General features: G+C 46.7%; 1 protein-coding gene across 3 annotated transcripts in view; it reads right to left on the minus strand.

Annotated features, from left to right (window-relative positions):
• Positions 1-13,081, minus strand: part of LOC120223497 (quinone oxidoreductase-like protein 2) — a 33,155-nt gene extending 20,074 nt beyond the window's left edge. For 2 of the 3 annotated variants that reach the window (XM_039221671.1, XM_039221672.1), the window contains exons 1-8: positions 13,001-13,081; positions 12,810-12,918; positions 10,429-10,525; positions 8,623-8,681; positions 8,003-8,068; positions 7,109-7,218; positions 6,225-6,306; positions 1,251-1,432 (exon numbers count right to left, since the gene is read on the minus strand). In XM_039221671.1, coding sequence (XP_039077602.1) covers positions 1,251-1,432; positions 6,225-6,306; positions 7,109-7,218; positions 8,003-8,068; positions 8,623-8,681; positions 10,429-10,525; positions 12,810-12,918; positions 13,001-13,050 — 755 coding nt within the window. In that variant the 5' untranslated portion in view covers positions 13,051-13,081. The remainder of the gene's footprint in view (positions 1-1,250; positions 1,433-6,224; positions 6,307-7,108; positions 7,219-8,002; positions 8,069-8,622; positions 8,682-10,428; positions 10,526-12,809; positions 12,919-13,000) is intronic. The other variant, XM_039221673.1, reaches the window with a different exon arrangement.
• Between the last annotated feature and the right edge of the window lie 1,063 nt (positions 13,082-14,144).

Consider the following 14,144-nt stretch of genomic DNA (forward strand, 5'->3'; position numbering starts at 1 on the left):
TTATTTATTTTTTAAATTTTTTTAATGTTTTATTTATTTCTGAGAGAGAAAGAGAGAGAGAGACAGCATGGGCAGGGGAAGGTCAGAGAGAGAGGGAGACACAGAATCTGAAACAGGCTCCAGCCTCTGAGCTGGCTGTCAGCACAGAGCCGGATGCGGGGCTCGAACCCACAAACCGCGACATCATGACCTGCGCCGAAGTCGGATGCTTAACCAACTGAGCCACCTACGGGCCCCAGGTTTCCTCAACTTTAAAGCAGGGGCACCTGGGTGCCTCAATTGGTTAAGCGTCCAACTTCAGCTCAGCTCATGATCTCATGGTTCATGGATTCAAGCTCCGCATCGGGCTCTGGGCTGACAGCTCAGAGCCTGAAGCCTGCTTTGGATTCTGTGTCTCCCTCTCTCTCTCTGCCCCTCCCCTGCTCATGCTTTGTCTCTCTCTCAAAATTTAATAAACGTTAAAAAAAAAATTTAAAAAGGGGCGCCTGGGTGGCTTAGTCGGTTAAGCGTCCGACTTTCGCTTGGGTCGTGATCTCGCGGTTCGTGGGTTCGAGCCCCGCATCGGGCTCTGTGCTGACTGCCAGTTCAGAGCCTGGAGCCTGTTTCAGAGTCTGTGATTCCCTCTCTCTCTGACCCTCCCCTGCTCATGCTGTCTCTCTCTCTCTCTCCTAGAAATAAATAAAACATTTAAAAAATATATTTAAAAAAATAAAAACAGAATGAGAATTGGTATGAGTACAACAGTACCTCTGTAACTCCAATAATTTTTTTTTTTAATGAAATAAGTCAAGGAGACACCTATACTGCTGGCTGCTTCTGAAACCAGTAAGATCAAAAGAGTCTGTACTTGGGTACACGGATAACTAGGGAACAGCCGCCCCAATCATTCTAACATCTGAACGATGATCTCAAGAATTACCCACACTATGTATATAAAGTAGTTAATTGGGGGCCAGCACAGCTGAATTTAACACATGCATAATTTCTAAAGCATTCGATATTGCCAACTAGAGAGTCTGCAGTCATGTTTTGGATATTTTCCAGTTGGATATCTTGTTTTTCTATATTTAAGCATTTCCTGATTTTCCCTCTGCTTCTATTCCTTTTCACCCTCCCACTCAGCTGTTCTCGTGGATGCCAATGCCCCTAGGAAAAGTGAGCAGCAAAAATGGAAGAGAAGCAAGGCCAGAAGATGGATCTAAAAAGGTTTCAGCAGATCCCCAGGTCCAGCCCCCGCTGGGCAGACGCACCTGCGGAGCGCCTCCAGGAAGACGTCTCCTCCCACAGTGTCGATGACCACGTTCACCCCACTACTGCCCAGCAGCTTCCTCACTGCCTCCTTCAGGCTGCCCTGACTATAGTTCACGACGGACTGTGCCCCCTTCTGCATCGCCAGCCTGCACTTCTCGTCACTTCCGGCTGCAGCTATTACCTGCAGAAACAATACAAAGTTTCTGATGATCCAGAATATGTATCAAAAGGGGCTCACCCCACCCACCCAGCTTCCACCACAGAGAATGCTAACCATGAAAACCAATGTCACCTTGCCACCCTACCATCAGCCTCGATCCCACACATCAGGGCCAACACATGGCACCATCACACTGGCCCCTCCACGCCCCACACACACACTGGCCATGGGATCCACCTTTCCAGGAATCCTGGAACCCCAGTGAGTCTGGCTAGGAGATGGTTCAGGACACACTCAGAAAGTCTTCTCCAATGGGACACCTGGGCGGCTCAGTGAGTTAAGCATCCAACGCTTGATTTCAGCTCAGGTCATGATCTCACGGTTCATGAGTTGGAGCCCCATAGCAGGCTCATGCTGACAGTGCAAAGCCTGCTTGGGATTCTCTCTCTCTCCCTCTCTCTCTACCCTGCCCTTGCATGTCCTGTCTCTCTAACTCAAAATAAATAAATAAATTTTTTAAAAAAAAGAAAAGAAAGTCTGAAAGCCTTTGAATTAAACCACCATTTACTGAGTACCTATTATGAGTCAAGTAATAAAGATACTCAACCTTAGAATCAAGATAGCAAGATACAGCAATGTGATGGTGGGGAAGTACAGACAGATGCGAAGTGCAGATGACAGGTATCCAGTCTAGGTCTAGATCAGGAAAGGCTTCCCAGAGGGTAAAACATGACTCAGTGGAACGATCTTGAAGTCAGAAAGACCTGAATTCAAATGCTGACTCTGCTACTAACTAGCAGTGTTACCTAAGACAAATTACTTAGTAAGAAATAATGCTTCCCTAATGTTACTATGTACCAGGTACTATCCTAAATGCTTTGCATATATTAATAACTCAGTCTTATCTTACTAGCCCAAACGATATACACGCTATTAGCATCCCCATTTTAGAGATAAAGAAACAGAGGCGAGAGAAGTTAAGTCACTTGCCCAAGGTCACAGCTAATGGGAGGCAGAACTGGGATCCAGGTCCAGGTAGTCCATCTCCAGAGTTCGTTCTTTTAACCCCTATTCTGTCCACCAGCTTCCCTAAGCTTACCCCATCCAGACAACAAGACTTATTTTAAAAATCAAATGGAATTCTGTACATAAAGCACTTGGAAAACAGAGGGTTAGAGAAATTGAATCTATTGTTACACATACACAATCGTTTGTTCTGTTTAAACCTCATAAGAACATTATGGGGGAGGTATAATTCCTCCCATTCTATAGCTGGAGACACAGATCTAGAGGTCGAGGAAATTAACCCAGGATTAACCAGGTAATAAGTAGCAGAACAACTATATAAGTCCAGTGCCACGTCCCCAAAGCCCACGGTTTTCCACTCCACCGCTCTGGGAGGAAGCCACGCTGAAAGCCTGGCAAAGATGGCCATGGGCCATGCTGTGAGGAGGTCTGGGGTTTGGAAGTCTCCAGAAGTACTTTAAACACCTAAGTACTGCCTGAAAGTGCTATATCACTGGACAGCACCCACCAGCCTGAGCAGTTTGACCCCGAGGTGACAATCAGAACTTGCAATCAAACACACAAGGACATCAATGCCCTTAAAAGATTTCAAACTCACCCATGGCTATTTGAAACTGAAAGCTACGCTCAAATACTGCCCAGTGGAACCCTCAAGTAGCCACAAATTTACTGACAGCCATCAACACACAGTGCCACAGAGGGCTGACGCCAGTCTAGGGTCTGGGACTTGAGGCCAATCTCGATTCTCACACGGTGCCAGCGAGGCCCAATATGAATCACGGTCTCCCTGATGGCTCACTTTCTTTATCTGTGAAATAGGGATAATGAACACCTCACCCATCTCCCAGGGGTTTGCTAGGATCCAAGGTAAGATAATTGGTGAGGAGGCACTTTGAAAGCGACAGGAAATGCTGTGAATGGGAGGTGTTCTCAAAACAGCCAGTTACAAGTAGGTGGCCTGATGACATTTTTAAAGTTATTTTTGTTATTTTGTTGTTGTTTGCATTTGCTTAAAACAGGTATGGCTGCTAAAGAAAATACAGCTTGGGTTAATGTTAATATCTGAATCAAAGTGGATTTTTCTCTCTATTTAACCTACTCTAATGATCTAAAACAAATGGTACAATTTTATCTTCCAAGAAATGTTAAACAGTCAGTGGTTCTAGACAATGAGACAAATTTTGGTCTCCCCACTGAGAGGTGCTAAAAGCCCTGGCTTTGACAAGAAATGTGTTAATATTCCACGGAGGGCCTCCTGGTATCTAACTCACACATCCTTCCCCAAAAGAACTTAATGCGAGAAAAGAGAGGGGCTGCCTGAAGAAATTCCAGAGCCATCCAATTATCTCCAAACCTGTGTATCTTGGTGCCTTCTGGATACCCCAAGTGCATGCTCCACAGAAAGCTCACACTTAGTGGTTCCAAACCTGAGCTCACCATTTCCTCCTGTGTTCTCAGTTGCAATAAATGGCAAATCCACAAGTTAACCTAGTTTGCTCCCTCCCACACAACATCTAATAATAACCGGATCCCTTTTTAAGAGATTCTCGCCGACATGCCATGCCATCTAATAGGCATACTGCACGTGTGATTTCAATATTCCCACAACGACCCCATGAGGGAAGGTTTATTTTACCAATGAGGAAACTGAAGCAATTAAGCAAGAGGCAGAGTTGGAATTTGAACCTAGTTCAGATTAATTTCAAAGTCCTTGTTCCCTCAACTATATTAGGGAATGATCTCCCAGCATCCGACTCTATTCTTTTCTACTTTAGTATCTCTCAACTCATTGCTTCCAGTACCTCGGTTCAAGTGTCGTCACCTGTGGCTTGGATCATCCCAAGAGGCTGCTCTACTCCCTCCAGACCACCCCTGACCTTGCCGCATCTCTCCCCCCCCTCTCCCCGCCAGAATGGACTTCGCAAGATGCAAATACTGTCATGGTCCTTCCCAGCTTAAAGTTCCAGTTGGAAGCTCTCGATGGCTTCCAACGAATATTCAAATTCTTCAGCAGCGCATGATCTGGTCTCTGCCCAGCTCCCTGGAGTCTCCTTCCACCATTCCCCACACAGATCCTTTGCTCCACAGATGCTACTGACAATTCCCTGAATGCACCATGTGACATTCCAGGTCTCTGTCCCCTGATATGCCCTCCCACCACTAAAATGGCCTTCACTTCCCTTCTTCCTCCATTCAACTGCTACCAGTCCTTCAAAAGTCAGCTTCAATGTCTACTCTCTCCAAGAAATCCTCCTTATCTGATTCCCACAGCCTCAGAGTGATACCCCTACAGAGACCTGGGTCTTTCTTTCCTTTGTTTATTCTTTCATTGAAGAAATAGTTATTGGGGGCACCTGGGTGGCTCAGCTGGTTAAGTGGCCAACTCTTGATTTCAGCTCAGGTCTTGATGTCAAGGTGGTTAAGATTGACTCCTGTGTCAGGCTCCATGCTAAGCATAAAGCCTACTTAAGATTCTCTCTCTCTCTCTCTCTCTCTCTCTCTCTCTCTCTCTCTCTCTGACCCTCTGACGTGCACTCGCGTGGTCACTTGCTCTCTCTCAAAAAAAATTATAGGGGCGCCTGGGTGGCTCAGTTGCTTGAACAACCGACTTTCGCTCCGGTCATGATCTCGCATTTCGTGTGTTCAAGCCCTGCGTCAGGCTCTGTGCTGACAGCTGGCTCAGAGCCTGGAGCCTGCTTCTGATTCTGTGTCTCCCTCTCTCTCTGACCCTCCCCTGCTCTCTCTCTGTCTCTCTCTCTCTCTCTCAGAAATAAAAAAGGGGCGCCTGGGTGGTTTAGTCGGTTAAGCGTCCGACTTTCGCTTGGGTCAGAGCCGCGTCGGGCTCTGTGCTGACTGCCAGCTCAGAGCCTGGAGCCTGTTTCAGAGTCTGTGACCCCCTCTCTCTCTGACCCTCCCCTGCTCACGCTGTCTCTCTCTCTCTCTCCTAGAAATAAATAAAACATTAAAAAAAAGTATATATAAGAAATAGTTAGAGTGCCTACTATGGTCTAGGTCCCATGCCAGGTGCTGGAACTACAATAATTAGCCAAAAAGACATTATTCCTGCCTTCACGGGGATTACAGTCAAGTAGGCACTAATCCAAAAATGACAAAAGTAAAGGCTAGACCGCACATTGAGATGTGTACCATGAAAGAGAAGTACAGGATGTTATGAGACCATATACAAACAACCAGGGGCTAGGAGGTGGAGAGAGATAACCATCTCCCGAGGGACAAAGAATACTTCCCAAAAATATAGCATCTGAGTTAAAAGTTGAAGTGAGGAGGGAGACAGTTCAGAAGGGCATGACAGGTAGAGGGAATGGAATCTGCAGAAGCCACGAGGCAGGTGGGCCCTTGCCGGGTTCTAGTAACTGGAAGGATGAGTGATTTACTCCGAGGTCCCCTCACCAGTCTGCAGGCAAACAGGTGGCAGGACCCTAATCTGAGTTACTTTATCTCCCCAGGGCCTCGCGCATGATATTCATGAATGAACGAATGAATATGTTCTAGGTTTGAAAACTGGAGGAATGATTTTTAAAAATTTTATTTAATGTTTATTCATTTCTTGAGAGAGAGACTGTGAGCAAGAGAGTGGCAGAGAGAGGGGGAAACACAGAACCTGAAGCAGGCTCTGAGGTGTCAGTACAAAGCCTGACTCGGGGCTCGAACTCACAAACTGCGAGATCATGACCTGAGTAGAAGTTGGACGCTTAACCGACTGAGCCACTGAGCCGCCCTAGGAATGATTTTTTTTTTTTTTATGGAGACCCTGCCATGCAAATACCTTAGCCTGAAGAACATTTGTCGCCACGTCTATCACTGCAAGGCCCGTGGCTCCAGCTGCTGCTGTCACTAAGACGGTTTCTCTGCCAGAGAAAGATGAATCTTACTTCAGAAAGTTTCAAAAAATCATGCAGTCATATGATTTCATGAACATTTTAAAGCAAGAAGAGAATTCCAAAGTCATTTCACTCAACCCTTCATGGACACCCACTCTCCAGACTTTAGAGGTGGGTTATGGAGGTGCCTGCTTGATCCGCGCCAATTTGGTCCGGTTGAAGTCTTCCCAGGAAAAATATTCCTTAATCTCTCTAGAGATTTCTGCTTTGGAAATTCTGCCCTAAAATCACTCTCACATTAAATGTTGCTGCGTTTTAGAAGGTGGCGATCATATAATGGCCACTGCTCAATTCAATTCTCAGGCTCTCTAAAAAGGGTAAGAGGCATATTATTTCAGGTAAAGTGGGAAAATTCTGCACCTTTGAGTTTGAAATACCCCAGTGAGGCACAAACAACCACGTCTCACAGAAACAAATACCACAGGACTCCATTACAACAAGACTGAAGCGAGTTTACATAAACCAAACTCTCTAAAATTTAAGGTTTTCTAGGAGGTGATCTCCAGAGTGGCCAGGTTTGAGAGAGAGATTTCTCCAAATTTATATTGGCCAACTTCACAGTCTGCCATTCCATCTCAGACAAAAGGATATCCCCACTATCAACAGTCCCCTATCTTGGGTCCTACCTTCCTTTGGCCCTTCCTCACACAGACTGAACATGAGCTCAACTAAAGGTCACAGAGTGGAGAGGAAGGGGCAAGGCCTGGGTGGGCACTTCTGATATCAGAAAGAGATACCACCTAGCCCTCTGTTGCCGACAGTCTCTTACCCAGGCCGAGTACATGCCCGATGCTCCAGGGCCAAAACGGCAGTGACGTAAGATACAGGCAGGGTAGCAGCTTCTCGGAGGGGGACCCTTTCTGGAATCTGCCACAGTGTCTATAAAAAGAGATAAAAGCAACTTCGGGATTAAGCACATGTACCTATTCACAGAGACTGTTCAGTAAATATTATGATCTCGTTGAGTGGCTGATTTGTGAAGAAACCAGGCTTGTCAGGAACCAAGCCCAATGGAGGAATTAAAACCAAGCCAGCTGTGACAGCATTCGGAACATGGGTGCATGGGTCTTCAAAGATCCTAAGGCTGGCATCTGGCTCAGGAAGGAATGAGCTTTCAAAGAATGGAACTGCACTGTAATGGGGATGAACTAGAAGGTTCTATGCAAATTTTACCTCAATAAAGCTGTGGGAAAAAGTGTGTACTGTTCACCACTAGGGGCCACCATTCACATCCTGTACAACCTTACCCGCCCCCCCTCCACCCCCAGGTTGGCTCCATTCCCAGGACTATCTCTTTCACAAGCTTTACGTAGGGGCGAAAGCTATTGTATCCAGCTCAGTGCCTCAAACCAGTTTTTCTACCAAAACTACCTATAGTCCAATTGGACAACCAGCCTGTTCATTGCTCCAGGACTCAGAAAACAAAATGCCCTTCTTCATTATACCACTCCACACAAACAAAGCTCTGTGCAAGGGTTGTCACACCAATAACGAAAATGCGTTTAGCATTTGAAAGTAAGAAATGCTTGGCTGAGAAACAAATACAAAGAAAACAAATACAAAGAAGGGGGAAAGAAGGGTAACAAGAAATGAGAGCTGGGTGGAAATTAAAAAGAGAGGAGGAAAAAAATCTCCAAACATGAATATTGCGAGGTGGGGATACCTTTTGATCAATGATGCATTCTTCAGCCATACCATTAAAGCCACTCACGCCAATAACTCGATCTCCCTGAAGAGAAAATACCATTAAGGGTACGTTCAGATGCATGGCCTTGCCATTTACCTCTTCCCAAATGAACCAAAACAAGAAGGAAAATCTTTCTCTCTGACCCTGTAAGATACAGATTTGCCTTAATCATCTATTCAGAGTTAATATTTAGTAAATAATTCGGCATCTCCTCAATGTCCCCACCAGGGTGCCAAGACAATAGAAGCACATTTTGGACAATGACAAGACAGAGGAAGGAAAAAGTTGAGAGGAATTAGAATCCCGGGGTTAATTTTCTTTTTCCACAAGAGGCTGAAACTTGAGAATTTTCTCTCCCCTCAGTAACTGAAGCCTGAGGTGCTGCCTTCTTTAGTAATAAAAGGTTTTATGAAGCCAGGAACTTCCCCTGGCTTCCTGCCTCCGGTTCAGAATTAGCCGCTTCCCCCTCCATCTCGGTTTCCCTTTGGTGTCTGTTGGCAAAGGCCAGGAGAAGCAAGACCCTTCAGCTATAAATGAGGTTAGCACATTTCTCACGGCTTCACACACATCGAATCCCTGGATTTCAACTTATTTACCTCTTTCACTGTGCTGACAGCTGCGCCTGTCTCCAATACTGTCCCCGAAAACTCCATTCCTAAAACAAATTGTTTAAACACTAGGTTATCTATAAAGCCCGGCACCATGGAGATGAGAAAAGCGTGATCAGCAGGCCATCCTGTCAGCTTTCTGGAGTGGACAGGGCTTAGGTTAGACGAGAGGAGCTTCATACCCAAGGCACAGGAAAGCGGACTTAAGAATTCATGATCACAACCTGACTGCTATGGCAGTCCTATTCTTACCAGGACACAAATGACAGTTTCAAGAGTGGGCAAAAACACAGAGAATTACGGGTACACAAGCATTTAAAATTTTTTTTTAATATTTATTCATTTTTTGAGAGACAGTGTGAGTGGGAGAAGGGCAGAGAGACAGAAGACAGAATGTGAAGCAGGCTCCAGGCTCTGAGCTGTCAGCACAGAACCCAACACAGGGCTTGAACCCACGAACCCTGAGATCATGACCTGAGCTGAAGTTAGACGCCTAACTGACTGAGCCACCCAGGTGCCTCTACTACACAAGTACTTTTGACCCTGCTCTCTGGGTCCTTGGACTCCCTACAGCCCACCATTTACAAGGCTCAACAGATTGTATTTATCTGTTTCCAGGTCTCCTCTTGAGGACTATGAGGACATGAACTATATTTATTCATAAGTACTTGGCTCAATTTGGATGAACTGATATAGACTGCTCTTTCCTCTTCCACCTCCAAAATTTCTGAATTTAATGACCACACATTTCCCACTTGAACTGCAAGAGGAATAACTCAATCGAGTAGGACATTTCCCTCCCCCGTCCAGCATGTCAGCAAATACAAACAGAGGGAAATGGTTCCAAATGTTGAGACACAACCAAACACCCCAAGGCCAAAACACAGCAACTGTTTTGCAATCACTGTATCCTTAATAGTATATGTCTGTATAAAATATACATGTACTCTATACACAGTGAGCTATACTTCTATCTCTTTAAGTAAATTTCAGCAACAAAAAGCAGTCATTTGTTCACATATTCAGGATCTAAATATAATCAGATTGGGCATAATTAAAATCAGACAGTGGACTGCTAGAAATGTATAAACTCTTTTTCTTATTTCTGATCCTTTGATATTAGATTTCTGTAGGAATGTGTTTGTGAGGACTGAGAGCTTTAGCTGCAAACAGATGTTTATGATCCTTCAGTGAAAAAACAACACTGAGGCACTAACAAGGAATGAAAGGGAATGATGAGGGCCAGTGAGGATTCTGATGAGAATTCTGATGGACATGATATGTAAAACTTGTTTTGTTCATTTCCTCATTTTTAACGTTTTTATTGGCCATCTACAATGAGCCAGGCACAATGCTAAGAAGAGGGATATAACTGGGACTATACAATCATAGAACCTTCCCTCAAGGAGCTCACTATCCAGAGCTGCTGCTTCTTTTTTTTTTTTTTTTTTTTTAATGTTTATTTATTTCTGAGAGAGAGAGAAAGAGAGAACATGCACGGGACGGTCAGAGAGAGAGGGACAGAGGATCCGAAGCGGCTCTGCACCGATAGCAGAGAGCCCCATGCGGGACTCAAACTCACAAAATGAGAACATGAACTGAGCTGAAGTCGGACAATTAACCAATTGAGCCACCCAGGTGCCTCCAGAGCTTCTTAATTATGGTGAGGCTGGCATATCTGAGGCATCACTGCCACAGGCAAGCACCACCAGGGTCATGCCTGAGAGAAGGCTCACAGTTCTGAAAACTCTGTATCTTCTTTCCCATCCACTCACTTGGCCCCTTCATACTCACCAGGTGTGAAGGGAAGTTGAGGCTTTTCCTGATACTGACCACGGCAGACCAAAATATCAGCAAAATTAACACCGCAGAAATGGACCTCCACTCTGACCTGCAAAGGAAACACAGCAGCAAAGTGGAGTGGTACACATCCATGGAGACAGAGATCAATTACACCAAAATATTTTCTGAATGTCTACTATATGTCAAGGGTATATGCTAAGTGCCAGTGTCCAATCATGAGACAACCTGAACAAGGTTCTTGCCTTCATGGAGCTAGGATAGTAGAGAAGACAGATATCAACCAAATAATTATGGTGATGTATGTGTTAAATTACAACTTCTACAAAAAATGTTACAGATAGAAGTATATGGTGCTGTGAAAGTGCATCGTGATATGGTTTGACCTTTTGGAGAAGTCAGGAAAAACATCTCTGAGTAAGTAATGCTTAAACTAGGAACAGCTAATTGTTAACTATTCAAAAGAGGAGAGGGAAAGCCTGATGTGATCAAAAGCAATGGTGTGTGCAAAGGCCCTGTGATGGGAACAAAAGTAAAACCAGTGAGCTTAGAGCACAAAGAGAAAGAGATGGGGCTACAGAGCAGGGACCACACACCCAAGTGTCTATAGTCTTTACTGAGGATCTTAGTCGTTCACAGTAGGAGCAGTGAGCAGCCATTAGGATCTGAAGCAGAAGGGTAACCTGACCAGCTGTTCACCCTGGAGGCTCGTTCTAGATCCCCAGCCTCTGTGACTCATGACCGTGCTAGAGCAGAGGCAGGCCGGTAGCAGTGTAGCCAGCACTCTTCTCTTGTAAGCCAGGGGTTCTCCAAGTCTGGTTCCGGGACCACCAGCTTTACTGCCACCTGGGAACTTAGAAATTCAAATTCTCAGGCCTCACCCCAACCTAAGGAATCAGAAACTCTGGGGACAAAGCCCAGGATTCTGCTTTAGCAAGTCCCAGGTGATTTTGACACAGGCTGAAGTTGGAGAACAGGGGCAAGAAACAGCAGGAAATGAAGGCTGGAAGACAGAATCACTGACATTTGTTTATCTGTTTGCTTACATTTCCAGTTTAGTGCAGAGGTGGCCATGTTGGTGAGAAGACATCTCCATGGACAAAATGCATTCATTCAACAATGTTTTGAGCGTCTGCCGTGTGCCAGGCACCATTCCAGAGTATGAGGACTTAATGGTGAGTAAACTCACATTGACCAACTCTCATGAGCTAATTCCTTACCAGGCAGTGTCAGGGCAAATAACAGAACAAAGGAGCCCAGCCTTCAGCCTGTGCACACTGTGTGCATGACACATCAGTTGTTGACATGTGTGGTGCACATAATGTCCTCAAGCCACTCCACCTTGATTCAAGGATGATTCAAGAATAAACGTCTTTCGGGGCGCCTGGGTGGCTTAGTCGGTTACGCGTCCGACTTTCGCTTAGGTCATGGTCTCGCGGTTCGTGGGTTCGAGCCCCGCGTCGGGCTCTGTGCTGACTGCCAGCTCAGAGCCTGGAGCCTGTTTCAGTCTGTGACTCCCTCTCTCTCTGACCCTCCCCTGCTCACGCTGTCTCTCTCTCTCTCCTAGAAATAAATAAAAAGTGTAAAAAAAAAAAAAAAGAATAAACGTCTTTCAGCACACGAATCCCAGGAATCAGACCGGCTGCCATCACACCCTCACCCAAATAATCCATTTCCCGACAAGGTCCCTGTTAGTGATGCTTCTGGAGCTGCGGCCGGATTTCTGCCTCTCACCAGGGATCCCTGACTGTAAGCCTCACTGTTTGCTCCACGATGTCAGAGGTTCCCATTCTCCATTCGAGATGACATTGTGGCACCAGAGTGGTCACCGGGCAGGGCCAAAGAGACTTCCACATTTCACCGGAAATGCCCACAATCCTAAACTACCCCCACCCCCAAATTACTGCACTACAACTGGCGGAGGACACAAGGCACACATTCACACAGAATTATTGGACAGACGTTACCGGACTGGTCTGGGGGAGGAGAGAGGACAGATCATTAAATGCTAACACTGAAAAGGAAGCCATTGATGGGGGTCCATGTATGTGCGTTAAGCCAATAACCTGCATGTGGTCATGAAAAGTGTGCAAATCAGAATTGTTTCTAAGGCAACAGCTCTGGAGCCTTCAGAAAGAGGCCTATGTTTGAGTTTGGCGGGGGGCAATCTTCCTTCAGCACTTGTGGCCTTTTAGTGAACCCTGAAAGGGCCCTTCCCGCCCAGGACGGAGTTGCGCTCCGGTCTCCCGGCCGCCCCCTAGCCGAGCACTTGGGAACTCCATCCAGGACGGAAGCCTGCGGAGTGTGTTGTGGCTGCGGAGGGGAGAGCGAAAGTGGGTGTCGGGGTCCCGGGGATAAGCCAGTCACCATCCTACCTCGTGAGGCCGGACGGGGCGGGGGGCGACCTCCTGGATGGCCAGGGGCTGCTTCAGCGCGGCGCAGAGCGCAGCGCGGTAGTGGCGGCCGCAGCCCGGCCCGGCGCTCCTGCAACACAGAGCAAGGGTCGGTTACTGGGGGACCCCCGGCTGCCTGCCTTTCGGGGTTCAGGGGGGAGTCGCGGCCCCACCTGCGGAGCCACACCCGAGGGAGGTACCGTCCCCAAGCCACCGCCGCCATGGCCTGGAGCAGGGAGGCGCGGAGGGGTGGCCCGAGGTGGCAGGAAGTGCGGGACAGCGCCGGCCCCGCCCTGGCCCCCGGGACCACGCGAGAGCGTCCGGCCGCGCGACCCAACCCGGCTGACTGCTGCGGCCGGACCGCGCCTGGGCCACCCCACCCGCGGGGCGCCGTGCGTCCCCGGGGGTCTGAGCAGGGTGCGCGGACACAGAGGCACCAGAGCCCCTAAGGTCCCCGGCTCCCTGGTGGTGGAGCCAGCTGGAGAGGAAAGAAAACAGTAAAAGCAATTTGCTAGCAGATTTGGGAGACTTTTAAAATTACACTTGGTCGGGGCGCCTGGGTGGCTCAGTTGGTTAAGCATCCGACTTCAGCTCAGGCCATGAGTTAGTGACTGCGGTTTGTGACCTCGTGGTTCGTGAGTTTGAGCCCCATGTCCGTTCTGCGCCGACAGCTCAGAGTCTGGAGCCTGCTTTGGATTCTGTGCCTGCCTCTCTCTGCCCCTCCCCCACTCATGCCCGCGCTCTCTCAAAAATGAATAAACGTTAAAGAATTTAGAAATAAAAAATAATAAAACCACACTTGGTGACATTTAAATAGCGGTTCTTGGGTCCTCTGCACATGTGAAATCCTAAATGCGCCAGTTAAGGCTTTAATGTCTGCATCCACATGTTACTGGAGTTCAATTCTTGTTACTAGTTTTCTCACACTCATAGGACTATTTACACTAAAACTATATGGTTACTCGTTAATCCATTGTTGAATGATCACACACAGATTCAAATATTTTCGATTAAAATCAGGCCCAAAGCCAGTTGTTTTTATGTTCCTGATGCCTGTATTATGCATGGCACATAGTAGATGTTCAATAATTAACTCAGCGACAACATAATTCCTACGGAGCAGGTATACTCTGGAAAAGCTGAAAACATAACAATATAACCGGTGAAATATTATAAAACTGGGTAGATTTCTATTGTAACAGTAGCCAAATAATTACATAGTAACAAGAGAAACACTTTATCCTGGGAAGAGTATTTTATGTGACAGGTGGCTTTTAAACACAGCTCCATGTCTTTAAGAGGTCTGGTCAAAGAACA

Source organism: Hyaena hyaena, unplaced genomic scaffold (genome assembly GCF_003009895.1).
Source record: "Hyaena hyaena isolate Hyena2069 unplaced genomic scaffold, ASM300989v1 scaffold_994, whole genome shotgun sequence".
Taxonomy (NCBI): domain Eukaryota; kingdom Metazoa; phylum Chordata; class Mammalia; order Carnivora; family Hyaenidae; genus Hyaena; species Hyaena hyaena.